The sequence below is a fragment of the Erpetoichthys calabaricus genome, chromosome 17, assembly GCF_900747795.2.
Source record: "Erpetoichthys calabaricus chromosome 17, fErpCal1.3, whole genome shotgun sequence".
Classification (NCBI taxonomy): domain Eukaryota; kingdom Metazoa; phylum Chordata; class Cladistia; order Polypteriformes; family Polypteridae; genus Erpetoichthys; species Erpetoichthys calabaricus.
In genome coordinates, this window is record NC_041410.2 from 83,915,993 (window position 1) to 83,930,596 (window position 14,604).

General features: G+C 44.3%; 1 protein-coding gene across 2 annotated transcripts in view; it reads right to left on the bottom strand.

Moving 5' to 3' along the window:
• Positions 1–14,604, bottom strand: part of olfm2a (olfactomedin 2a) — a 532,593-nt gene that overhangs the window by 73,114 nt on the left and 444,875 nt on the right. For both annotated transcript variants that reach the window (XM_051920906.1, XM_028823438.2), the window contains exon 3: positions 662–817. In XM_051920906.1, coding sequence (XP_051776866.1) covers positions 662–817 — 156 coding nt within the window. The remainder of the gene's footprint in view (positions 1–661; positions 818–14,604) is intronic.

Consider the following 14,604-nt stretch of genomic DNA (forward strand, 5'->3'; position numbering starts at 1 on the left):
TAAGGCTGTTCTCCTTACTAATCATGGAGTTGCAGACTGATTAGCACATGTAAGTAAGAATTTCAATGGACTCTTTAAACTTGCATAAATGATGGCCTTATAATTCTATTGGGATGCTAATTAAGAGGGGTTCAAGGTTATGGCTTCTCTACCTCCATCTGGTGGATGCCAGGAGCATTGCAAAGGGGAAATCCATTCATTGTTTTAACTTAAGTGTGTTAACTTTTGCCCAGAGCAGGTGTTGTTGCAATGCAAGTCTCCTTAGTTAGGATTGTCCCATAGTTAAATGTTTGGACACAATGACTAATTTTTTATTTTTTTTAGAAGAAGGTCCAGAAGTCAACCAATTCTGTATAATCTAATGTTAAAGTGATAACCTACAGGTTCTACAGTAAAACAGGAACTACAGTTAAAGTTAATTAATACCATGGATGTCTGTACAATAAGCAGGTCAAAGGCAAAGTGAACTCCACTAAGAGAACATAGAGAACTTGTGTGCTTCACTGACATAAGGAGCACATAAACAAAACTGAAGTGCAATCACACTGACCTCCAGAAACATAATTTCTCTTTAAAAAAAAAAAGTGTATCAATTCATCAAATCTTAGAAAAAATATATAATATTCATAATAAGAAAATTTTATGGGAAGCAAATGAGTACCTGGAAGGCCTTGGGGTTCAGGGGTTTCTGGCTTTCTGACACCACTTTGAGCTTGTTGTCCAGAACTTTCATCAAAGATTCTGTGTTTCTGACATACTGGAGGTCTCGGTACGTTCTGAGATCCAGAACTTCCATGGACTGCGTGATGTTCTGCACCTACGATGGAAAAATAGGAGAACTTTATTGGTGACATCATGTAATTTGCCATTTTAAGATAGACGGAGATGGAGACAGAGTTTTTATTGAAAAGAAATGATGTGACTGACTCCATAATGTACAGTAGAGGACCATGTCATGCCAGAGAGCCACCAGGAATGAGTTTTAATCTATTTGTTGATTCTGGTCAATTTATTGCATAGTTCCTGTCATATCTATCTATCTATCTATCTATTGTAAGAATGCTAGGGATAGCTGTCACCACGTTAAACCCAATAGACAGACATGCAGACACAGGGTAAAATTACCAAGAAGTATTTTAATGCTTCTTCTTCTTCCCAAACAAACAGTGCCTCCAAAGCACCACAGCCACAATAAATCAATAAACACACAATATTCTTCTCCTCCACACCTCCCAGCAAGCTCTGTCCTACTCCTCCTGACGCCGGCTTGCTTGCTGGGTCTCCAACTGTCCTTTATATAGTTCTTGATCCAGAAGTGCTTTTGTCCTTCTCCCCACGTGACTTGCTAGCACTTCTGGGGCAGAAGGAGACTTGGTTTTTTCTTCAGCCTGGAAGTACTTTGGGGCTCCCATCCTCATTACTTGTGAATACTTCCTCTCACAGCTCCTCCACCAACAGCACCCACAGTACCCAACAGGGCTGAGAAACCGCACTCCAAGTCCCAAGATGCCCTACAGGAATCCGGGGCACCGCTACACTCCATGGAAGCTGCCCTCTAGCGTTTTGGGGGAGGCAGTGTCCTAGAAAAGTTGCCTTCCCCCATCCTTCCATCTCAGGGGCATCCCAGCTGGGATGAGCTGCCAGTCATCCACCACATTATCTATCTATCTATCTATCTATCTCCCAGTCCCAGTTTGCGCAGTGCCTTCACCTCCACACACCCCCACAAAATGACGTAACGGAAGATGCTAGAACCTGTGAGTCGATGCCCCTTTTTTAAATGGAGCCACGCATGTACCAGTCAGTATCCCAGTTCTTTTAGTTTATTTCTTTTGTGATTGATTCTAAAACACTCATTTTCATGTGTAAGTACCACCAGTCTGAGTCGATTGAGATTGCCATGTAAGATGAACTCAGAATGTCTGCTGAGTTAACTTTATTGTCCACCGTTTGCTTTCTGTGTCTGTCAGGTGCACTGCAGCTGTCCATCCATTTCTTAACCTCTTTTATTCCATTACAGTCATGCACGTATGGAGATGATGCCCACTCAAACGCACACAGCACCGGTTTGGAGTGACCTATTCAACTAGTAGCCATGGCTCTCCTTATAAAATTACTCATGTCAGAACCTACCTATGACCTGGATAAAGAGATGAGTGGCCTGACTCCACAAGAACTCAACTGCCAGTGTGAATGAAGAGCAGCGATCGATGGGTATGAAAGCCTGCCGACAACGTGAGACCCTCACTCTAAATAGAGCCGATGTGAAAGTGTTTAATTTTCAAATTTTCCACAGGGATTAGTGAATTATTAAACATTGGGAAGGATGAGGGACCTTCCAAAGGGACGCCAGTAAAGAATCTGCCCACTCACCCAGGCTGGGACTGTCGGGCTGCTCGTTTTCTCTGACTGGTAACCACACTCGGGTCAGATCAGCCGGCTGGCGCGTATTTTCAGAAAAGAAACCCAAAGTGACACGCTGCCCTTCTTACTTTCTGCAAACTCCTACAGGGAAATCACAGCAGTATTGGTATTCTGTTTTTATTGGCACTTTGCGGCCTTGACGAGATTACAATATTTATTCATTGTGTAAACACAAATTAAATGTCATTTATCGGAGACAAACTTCATTTTGCTGGATTCCCTCGGGTTTTAGTTGTCATAGCAGATGTCCTCTGATCACAGATGAAACAACTCGGTCTGCTCCAGCTGACAGTCCCAATAAAATGTCACTTCTGTTTCGACACAGGAGAGATGCAGATTTAAAGCGAGTGTCCGGTGAATCTCCCCTCTGCATGATGATACATAAAGTGCAATCAAAGAATTGCAATGATTACATATCAGATATTTGGGCACAAAGACTACGCAGTTACAGCACCATGTGGTGCCATGCTGCTCACATATTGGTGTGTTTTAGTCCTCTCTCCCTTAACCTAATGGCCGAAAAAGAACATTATGTCAAGTTCCACTGCTGAAGCTCGGCACATCCTCTGCTTTCTGCTTGTGATGTCATTCAGGACTGTTATGAGGGTACGTGGGCCCCGAAGTGGACTGGCATTCTCTCCAGGGTTGGTACCAGCCAACAAGGAAGGTCCCCAACTCTGGCTTATTTTGAATCGATGGGCATGTGGTGGTGCAGTGGGAAGCTTTGCTGCATTTCTAGGGTTGAATCATAGGTGACCCACACTGCAAAACATATACCAGTGCCAGTCAAAGCCCATTTGACACACTAGGTGGGGTGGATGAATGACACCCCTCGCTGTCCTTAGTGGGTATTCAATATTAATAGACTTGGACAGCTGCCCTCTCAGCAGCGCAAATGGTGCCCCTTTGGGGATATACCATGGACCCTTTAGTGTGTGGATCATGCGCTCTTTTACTTTCATAAATGCCACCCAGTAGGAAACAAGGCCCACCCTGTGGACTGGCATGTCATTTCTCCAGGGTCAGTGCCAGCCAACATTGTTGGGGTTTTTCTCTCATGGCACTCCACTTTTCATCACCTGCATCCCATATTGCCTGTTTGTCTTTTTTTTTTTCCTCTCAAGGTATCCCAGTTTTCCAAAATCCCAATGAGGTACAAGTGGAATGAGCTGTCAGATATAAATCGGACTGAGATGCCTAGGTGCTTGCAGCCTTGGGCACCAGCTGCTGATGGGGCATCTTATAATTCATGACTGACTTGGACCAGTGGCAAGTGATGAGGCAGACATGAGTGTTTAGTGCTGAACAGTTAACCGTGTTCTTTACAAAGAAAGGATTCAAGTGTTTTGGCAGTGCCTGGCTCTGTGCCTCGAGACACCAAACCAACCCCTAACACCACAAAATAGTAGAACAGAGAAAGAGAATCCACAGTCTTGGACAAAGCGTAGTCTCCAACACCAGTCTTTAAAAGGCTGCGCCAATGGCGTATCACAAGCAGCTTTCGTGACCACACCCTCTGGTGACAGATCACCACACCGTAGTAACAAAATGACAATACAAAAGAATTCAAAACATAACAGCAACGGGAATAACAATATTTTTATACAATGTAATTCATTTTTTTCAAATAAAAATCATTTGGACAAATAGAGACATTAACGTATTGTGGCGGACGCCCCTTCTACATATGTTCCGGGGAAGCAGGACCTCCTCCGGGACACTTCGTGGCAGCCTCCCTGGGTGATGATGGTTCCTGCAGCGCTCCATGGGAGATGGAGATCTCCACAGCGCTATTGGGATCTGGGGTGGCCGCTAGGGTCCCTGGGCCGGCCTGGACAACTCTACAGCCCTGCCCGGAAGTGCAATCAGAAACAGGTGATCAAGCACCTGGAGCACTTCTGGGTGGGCTATAAAAAGGGCCAGCAACCACCACTCAGGAGCCAGAATCGGGAGGAAGAGGACGAGGTTGCTTAGGAGGAGTGGTGGTGCCAAACGGGAGTGTTGTGGTGATTTGTTTAAAGTGCTTTGGGACTGTGTTGTGGCTGGGGGGTTCACAGGGAAGACTTTGTCTTTGTTGGATTTTACACGTGCCTCTGTGTGAGTCTGTAACGGGCCGGGCACTATATAGCGTCTAATTCACAGTATTAAGAAATAAATTAACAAAGATTCACAGATTGTAACTGTAAAAAGCGTAAGTTTAATGAGTCACTGTACTCTGCAATTATATCTTATAAATCTGCCTTTTTCTACTCACATGCACAGTTGAAACAGAGCCAGATTTAGCACAGGGTTTCACCATATAGAACTGCTAGACAGATGGACACAACTGGGAAACGAGCAGTCAGACTGATGACCATTGCATTCTATTTTTGTCTGTCAAAGTCATCATGAAACTGCCTTGTTTAAAATGGCATGATTCACCTAAGTATAAAGCCTTGGAGCATTGCCCGGCACACCTTTGAAGCCGACGGACAGATGGGAGATAACGAAAATCCTTCCAACGCAGCGCACACATCGGGCCCCCAATCCCAAACCGGTTTCTTGCCATTGGCTTCCTTCGTCTGTTATGCAGTGTAAACCATCATTAAAGAAAGCAAAGTTATTTCTCCTATGTGATTTCTTATCGCCGTATCACTAAGGGAGGGGGTATTGCCTTTTTATATTACAGTGGAACCTCGGTTTGCAGAGTATAATTCGTTTGGGAAACGTGCTTGTAATCCAAAGCACTCGTATGTCAAAGCAAATTTCCCCATAAGAAATAATGGAAACTCAGATGATTCATTTCACAACCCACAAATATTTATATAAAAATGATTAATACAAAATCTTCACTCTAACTAACGGAATCCCTGCTATCTGTTGGCTCACTGGAATCTTTTTTTGCGACTTTAACAAGGAAGCCTATCCAATGACAGTTGCTTTTGCCTGAAGAGTCACTACACTTGGACACAAAATCCAAAAAAATGTAAGGTTTCTAAACTCTTTTGGGATTCCCCCCCAATGGGACAACATGCGGAAGATCATCCCGAAGCTAGCAACCGCAGGCTCCCAGTGCTGTAGCAGCTCGCCGTAAAAGAGAATCAGAAAAGATCACGGTCGAGCTATAAGCGCCTGCCATCGATGGGTGATGCAGGGAACATTATAACTGCAAGAGCACAGGATTACTTAGCCACTAACCTGTTCATGACCCTGCCTGATTGCTGTGTCTCTGTATAGGAGAGTGGCAGATCCATCCATCCATTTTCCAACCCGCTGAATCCGAACACAGGGTCACGGGGGTCTGCTGGAGCCAATCCCAGCCAACACAGGGCGCAAGGCAGGGAACCAATCCCGGGCAGGGCGCCAACCCACCGCAGGACACACACACACCAAGCACACACTAGGGCAAATTTAGAATCGCCAATTGACCTAACCTGCATGTCTTTGGACTGTGGGAGGAAACCGGAGCACCCGGAGGAAATCCACGCAGGCACGGCGAGAACATGCAAACTCCACGCAGGGAGGACCCGGAAAGCGAACCCAGGTCTCCTAACTGCAAGGCAGCAGCGCTACCACTGGTGGCAGATCCCGCTACAATAAATAACCGTGCTGTTCCTGTTTCACGCTGAATAAAGCTGGTTTTGTTAAAGTACTGACACTCAGCCTCGTGTTTTGGGGTGCATGACAGGGACCCGCACGTTACAGCACACACACACACACGCGGTCACCATGCTATAGTAAACAGTATACGCTCATACGGATGTTGACTATATGAGTGAGGCACGCAGACTGAGACTGAGCATGGGAGATGATTACCCACAATCCCGCAGTGAGATCACGTTGTGATCATGTGACGCTCGGCAGACAAAGCGTATACGTACTACTCATATTGCAAGATTTCGCTCGTTTATCAAGTTAACATTTATTAAAAAAATTTTAGCTCGTCTTGCAAAACACTCGCAAACCAAGTTACTCGCAATCCAAGGTTTCACTGCATATCTAAATAGTTTGGGGTTATGTAACACGCCGCAATTACAAAAGAACTCATTTCAAGGGAGCTAACACCCTCTGCTGAATACGGTAACAAAGCCTCACACACACTTCCAGGGCCACAGGAAGGGAGTGGTGGGGGGTGGTCTTACGTTTGCTATTGAGAACTCAGGCTTGAACGCCCTCTAGTGGCCCCTGGTGTCCCTTGTACTCTAAGGGCCAGTTTATACTTGACGCTCAGAACGCTTACATGCACGTGTCACAGCTGCCACGCTCTCCCAGATGCGTCATCAAAAATTAACACAACGTGAGCTTAGGTTGCAGTACCAGCAATAGTTTGGGTGGCGTCTGAGTAGGTGACGTCAGCATCGCTGTTCACAATCGACATCTCCACAGTGACAAACTTGCCTGTCCGAACAGCTGGCATCGAATCGTCAGCCCTTTGAGAGTGGATGTGGAAACGTGTGAGACAAAATGGAACAAAAATTCGAGACCGATGACTCTGTGCAAAGCGGAAAATGTCTAAGAAAAGATGTGAGGATTTGGCCGTCGCAAGATAACGCAGTGTGATGGCAATCCTGTCTTGACTCTCTATGGTCATTAAAGAACCCAGGGCACTCTTCATGAAGAGTAGGGTGTAGCCTAATGTCCAGGCTAAATTCTGCCCCCTAATCATCCCCTGTCTGTAACTGGCTATCTCTCTCAATCCTTCACCACCTAATAGCTAATGTTTGGTAAGTGTAGTGGCATAAAAATGGCTGCCGTCGCATCATACAGTGGGTGCTACACATTAGTGGCGGTTGAAATGGTTCCCCGGTCACTATGAAAAGTGCTTTGAGTAGTGAGAAAAAGTGCTATATAAATGTAAAGAATTATTATTATTATTATTACACCAGCTGTGTAAGTCTGTGCTGTAAAAAGTCCAGGCTCCTAGAAACTTGAAATCGTCAGAAGAAGAATTGAAATGCAGAGTCGGCAGTTTCGTTTTGCGGACGTGCTCGCCCCTCTTGTCTGTCAGCGGCTAAGCGAGTTTCTCTCTCGTTTGTCTTTCCTCGGCGGTTTCACTTTGGCGATGGAGTCGCTTTCTTTCAGCTTCATGCTGTAGCCTCGCACTTCTTTCTTCTTCCAACTCGTTAACTTGGGGGCCGCCTTACTGGCTCTTTGAACTGCATGAAGTAGCCTCGCACTTCCGGGCTGGACAGACAGACACAGACACTTCCACAAGTAGACGTTTATATATAACATTAATTCCCCCATCAGAGGTGTTCCCTCTAGTGGCCGTCACATAGAGATCCTAATTCTTTGCCCACCAGTCAACTGACCCCCTGTTTGTTTCATTCATCAGACCTCACCTGACAGCCCTTCACAGGAGTGCCATACTAGTCCTCACGTGAAGGGCCTTTTACTTTTAATGCCCTTCATCTTTCCACTTCTACAGTATAGTACCACATGCAATATCTACACTTTTGTGTTGGCACCCAGCCCTTGTGTGCTCCTGCTCCTTGAGGTGAATGCATGCCAGTAGAAGCGGTGAGGGTCAAACTCCTCAGAAGCCCCCGCAATAAGCCGTTACAGTGGGCAGTTGATCAGTCCACTACCGTATAACTTGTTGAAGGCCTCTCAGCACTGTCCATTTCAATTTGCCTCTTGCTTATAATAAGGTATCGAGTGGAGACTTAAAGGTCCCCCGGGTGCCAGTGTGCACTTTGCTGACAGCCAGCCGGCTCCACTCATTCACAGATCGCTTTCACCAGTAGCTCTCATGCCATTTATTTGATTTGGCTGGCACCACTTGATTTAATTATTTCATCATATTTAGCACTCTCTGTCTGCTCTGCTTATAGCTTCTCTTTGCCAATGCAAGTCCAGGCCCTAAATGACGGCTGCCACGTCCTTCTTGATACAGGACTGCACACACTGCAGTATTCAGTCTGTGGTGAGGGGGTGTAGGAGTCTAAACCAAAAGGATGGTCCCCAGCACCGGCTTATATTGAGTCACTGGGCACATGGGTGGGAAGCTCTGCTGCTTCATACATCCAGCATTTCTAGGTTTGAATCATAGGTGACCCACAATGCAAAATATATTAGGAGTCAATTGAAACCAGTGCCAGTCAAAGCCCATTTGACACCCTAGGTGAGGTGGACAATAATAATAATAATGTTTTATTTACAGTCATATGAATAAGTTTGGGAACCCCTCTCAGCCTGCCTAATAATTGACTCCTCTTTCAACAACAAAGATAACAGTGGTATGTCTTTCATTTCCATGAACATCTGAGTACTGCGGTGTTTTCCGAACAAAGATTTTTAGTGACGCAGTATTTATTTGTATGAAATTAAATCAAATGTGAAAAACTGGCTGTGCACAAATGTGGGTCCCCTGATTTGAATGCCTGTCACTGCTCAATGCTGATTACTTGCAACACCAAATTGGTTGGATGAGCTCGTTAAGCCTTGAACTTTATAGACAATCATGAGATATAAAGGTACTTAAGGTGGTCAATGTCAAGTTGTCCTTCCCTTTGAATTTCCTCTGAAGAGCGACAGCATGGGATCCTCAAAGCAACTCTCCAAAGATCTGAAAACAAAGATTGTTGAGTCTCCTGGTTTAGGGGAAGGCTACAAAAAGCCATCTCAGAGGTTTAAACTGTCAGTTTCTGTAACTGTAAGGAATGGAATCAGGAAATGGAAGGCTACAGGCACAGTTGCTGTTAAACCCAGCAGGTCTGGCAGGCCAAGAAAAATACAGGAGTGGCATATGAGCAGGATTGGGAGAATGGTGACAGACAACCCACAGATCACCTCCAAAGACCTGCAAGAACACCTTGCTGCAGATGGTGTATCTGTACATCGTTCTACAATTCAGCGCAATTTGCACAAAAAACATCTGTATGGCAGGGTGATAAGAAAGAAGCCCTTTCTGCACTCACGCCACAAACAGAGTCACTTGTTGTATGCCAATGCTCATTTAGACAAGCCAGATTTATTTTGGAACAAAGTGCTTTGGACTGATGAGAGAAAAATTGAATTATTTGGTCAAAACAAAAAGAGCTTTGCATAAGAACACCGGATTCCAAGAAAAACACCTGCTACCTACTGTCAAATTTGATGGAAGTGCCATCATGCTGTGGGGCTGTGTGGCTAGTTCAGGGACTGGGGTCCTTGTTAAAGTCAAGGGTCAGATGAATTCAACCCAATATCAACAAATTCTTCAGGATAATGTTCAAGCATCAGTCACAAAGTTGAAGTTATGCAGGGGTTGGATATTCCAACAAGACAATGACCCAAAACACAGTTAGAAATCTACAAAGGCATTCATGCAGAGGGAGAAGTACAATGTTCTGGAATGGCTGTCACAGTCCCCTGACTTGAATATCATCGACAATCTATGGGATGATTTGAAGCAGACTGTCCATCAAATTTAACTGAACTGGACAGATTTTGTATGGAAGAATGGACAGAAATACCTCCATCCAGAATCCAGACACTCATCAAAGGCTATAGGAGGACAACGTCTAGAGGCAAAAGGAGGCTCAACTAAGTATTGATGTCATATCTCTGTTGGGGTGCCCACATTTATACACCTGTCTAACTTTGTTATGATGCATATCGCATATTTTCTGTTAATCCAATAAACTTAATGTCACTGCTGAAATACTACTGTTACCATAAGGCATGTCAGATATTAAAAGAAAGTTGCTACTTTGAAAGCTCAGCCAATGATACACAAAAATCCAAAGAATTAAGAAGGGGTCCCAAACTTTTTCATATGACTGTATGTAGCGCCTTTCATACACTCACTTTACAATTCAATAAACACATTAACAAGACAATAGAAGTTACATACAAGAAGATGAATAATACTCATTGAAGAGATGTGTTTTTAACAGGAGTTTGAAATGAATAATAGATTTTTCCTCGTGAAGGCTAAGAGGAAGAACATTCCAAATTTTAGGGTCTGTCACACTGAAAGCTCTGCCACCCATAGCTCCTAACCTGTATTTAGGTACAGTGAGTAAGTTAGCGTCCGATGATCTTAATGCATGAGCAGGAGTGTAAGGAAGCAGCAGCTCAGACAGATAATGAGGGGCTAAACCATGAAGGTGAGAAGAATAATTTTATATTTGATTCTTGAAAAGACTGATAACCAATGCAAATCATAAAGGACAGGAGTGATGTGAGCAGATTTTTTAGTGTGTGTAAGTAGACGAGCAGCAGAATTCTGAACATATTGTAATCTATTGATATATTTGGTCGGGAGGCCATCAAACAATACATTGCAATAGTCCAGACGGGTAGTGATGAAAGCGTGAATTGGTGTTTCAGTATCCTGCACACTGAGGAAAGAATGCAGATGAGCAACATTATGAAGATGAAAAAAAGCTGTCTGTACTGTCGGCTAATGTGTGTTCAAAAAGTAAGAAGCTGATCAAAGATGACACCCAAATTACGGACTGATGCTGAGGGTTCAACCAGGATCTGGTACCAACTAATAAGATTTCTGTTTTATCAGGATTAAGACATAAAAAAATGATCTATCATTCAATGATTCATTTCCCGAACAACAGCTGAAGATGTTGCAGTTGCACCAACAGTGATATAAAGTTGTGTGTCATCGGCATAGCAGTGAAAGCTTAGATGATACCAATGAATAATCTCACCTAATGGAAGCATATACAGAAGATTTTAAAGAAAATTGGACCTAGAGCTGACCCTTGAGGGATACCTTGTGTGAGATAGATAGATAGATAGATAGATAGATAGATAGATAGATAGATAGATAGATAGATAGATAGATAGATAGATAGATAGATAGATAGATAGATAGATAGATAGATAGATAGATAGATAGATAGATAGATAGATAGATAGATAGATAGATAGATACTTACTTTATTAATCCCAATGGGAAATTCACATTCTCCAGCAGCAGCATACTGATACAATAAATAATATTAAATTAAAGAATGATAATAATGCAGGTGAAAAACAGACAATAACTTTGTATAATGTTAACGTTTACCCCCCCGGGTGGAATTGAAGAGTCACATAGTTTGGGGGAGGAACGATCTCCTCAGTCTGTCAGTGGAGCAGGACGGTGACAGCAGTCTGTCGCTGAAGCTGCTCCTCTGTCTGGAGATGATACTATTAAGTGGATGCAGTGGATTCTCCATAATTGATAGGAGCCTGCTGAGCGCCCTTCGCTCTACCACGGATGTCAAACTGTCCGGCTCCATGCCAACAATAGAGCTTGCCTTCCTCGCCAGTTTGTCCAGGCGTGAGGCGTCTTTCCTCTTAATGCTGCCTCCCCAGCACACCACCGCGTAGAAGAGGGCACTCACCACAACCGTCTGATAGAACATCTGCAGTATCTTATTGCAGATGTTGAAGGACGCCAGCCTTCTAAGGAAGTATAGCCGGCTCTGTCCTTTCTTGCACAGAGCATCAGTATTGGCAGTCCAGTCTAATTTATTATCCAGCTGCACTCCCAGGTATTTATAGGTCTTCACCCTCTGCACACAGTCACCTTTGATGATCACTGGGTCTATGAGGGGTCTGGGCCTCCACCACCAGCTCCTTGGTTTTGCTGGTGTTCAGTTGTAGGTGGTTTGAGTCGCACCATTTAACAAAGTCATTGATTAGGTCCCGATACTCATCCTCCAGCCCATTCCTGATGCAGTCCACGATAGCAGTGTCATCAGCGAACTTTTGCACGTGGCAGGACTCCGAGTTGTATTGGAAGTCCGATGTATATAGGCTGAACAGGACCGGAGAAAGTACAGTCCCTTGTGGTACTGCTGTGTTGCTGACCACAATGTCAGACGTGCAGTTCCCAAGACGCACATACTGAGGTCTGTCTTTAAGATAGTCCACGATCCATGCCACTAGTGAGTGAAGTAGTGGCAGATTTGTGTTCCCTAATGAAGACATAATACTGGCAATCACTGAGATATGTTATGAACCAAGAAAGACAGACGTCGTCCCTCGCTGTCTTTAGCAGGTATTCAGTATTATTAAACTTGGACTGCTGCCCTATCAGCAGCACAAATGGCGCCCCTTTGCGCATTGACTGCGGACTTTAAAGAGCATGCGCCCCTTAGTGTGTGGAGCGTGCGAACTTTTACTTTCATAAATGGTGCCCAGCAGGAAACAAGGCCCACCCAGTATCATTATGGGTGTCCCCTTGGTGTCTAAAGCACACACCCCTAAACTTTACCTGTATATGTGGCCTAATGAATTGACCGGCTCTGATTCCCACTGATTGATTATAGATGGAGCGGCACAGTGGCATAGTGTTAGCCGGTAAGGAGACTACGGTTCATGTCCTGTGTCCTCCCAGCATAGAGTTTGCATGTTCTCCCTGTGTCAGCCTGGGTTTCTTCCAGTTTCCTCCCACATTCCACAGACGTGCAAGTTAGGTGGACTGGCGATGCTAAACTGACCCTACTGTGTTGGTGTATTGTGTGCGTGTGTTCACCCCGTGATGAACTGGCACCATGCACGGAGCTTGTTCCTTCCTTGTGCCTTATGCTTGGTGGCAGAGCCTACAGGTTTCCTGTGACCCAGCTCAGGATGAAGTGCTTTTATAAAATGGCTGGATGGATGATCATAGATGGAATTATAACTCATGTACTTTCTTAAACCCCCCCCCCCCCCCCACTCCGAAATTAATTCTTGGCTTCACCCTGGTTTGACTACCACCCCCTTGTGATGTTCCTGTAGAGCAGGGGTTATTAACCTGAGGTCCATGGATGGGTTTCAGGGGGTCCGTGAGGGTCACATAAAAATTAACATTTATATTCACTATACAGCCTGGTACTGTTGATTTTTCTCATGTGAACATTCTCGTGCATTACGCCTCTCGACGTTATTTTTCTCGCGTATTATATTTTTCACAAGTACTCATCACACCTAAGCCTAATGTGTGAGTTACATACTCGTGGGAGATAATGGTGAGAAAAATCACACAAGATAAAAATAGTGGTCCCCCCACCAATCCCCCCCGCCCCCCCGTCCCAATCAACCCTCAACCACTCCTGTCGACAAAAGTCAACAATTGCCATAAAAGAGTTAATTTGTGTTTCATATTCTTATTCAAGGCAAATAAGAACAACCTTCTCATTGAAATAAAGTAGATAACAAGAGAGTGGATGTAGTAGTAGTAGTCCATCCATCCATCCATCCATCCATTATCCAACTCGCTATATCCTAACTACAGGGTCACGGGGGTCTGCTGGAGCCAATCCCAGCCAACACAGGGTGCAAAGCAAGAAACAAACCCCGGGCAGGGCGCCAGGGCACACACACACACACAACAAGCACACACTAGAGACAATTTAGGATTGCCAATGCATCTAACCTGCATGTCTTTGGACTGTGGGAGGAAACCCACATAGACACGAAGAGAACATGCAAACTCCACACCAGGAGGTCCCGGGAAGCGAACTTGGGTCTCCTTACTGCAAGGCAGCAGTGCTACCCACTGCGCCAAGAAGATTTTATTTCATAATTATAATGAGTGGCCATTACCTTTTGCATAAAGAAGGAGTGTAGTTTAGATTGTTTACTTTAAAGTTTAATAATACTTGTATGTGTATGTCATATATGTATGAGACAATCACATCTCGATCAATAAAGTACATTATATTCATTGCATGCAAAGTTGTGTTTATGTGAATATTTCTGGGGAAATAGCTTTCATCCAATTCTTAAAGGGGTCCGTGACTCAAAAAGGTTAAGAATCACTGCTGTAGAGTCTATTTGGGCTCCTAGAGATGTCCACGTTGGTTTAATTGGTGACGGACCCTGGGTGGTTGCGTGCATGAGTGACCCCCAGTGATGGACTGGTAGTGTCCAAAAACTGGCTCCTGCCAAGACAGGCTCCACCAGTGCCCTATACTTCAGGCCTTAATGAATTGTTTTGAAAGTTAGGGCGTTTTTCAATTTTGATCATTTACTTCTTCAAAGAAGCAGATACCATATTTTTATTTTGGGCACTGTAAAAAATTAATCAAACCCAGAAATAATAATCCCAGCAGGAAGTAATGAGATACAAATACAAAACCATAATGGTAACACTCGGACACTCAACCCATGCCATACCAGGTCTGGCAGTGAGGAATACTGTCTCTCTATTATAATAGAAAAATCTTGGGAAGTGAAACGAGATGTGACTTTCTCAGAGAGACACTTTCATCTCCTGCGAGACGA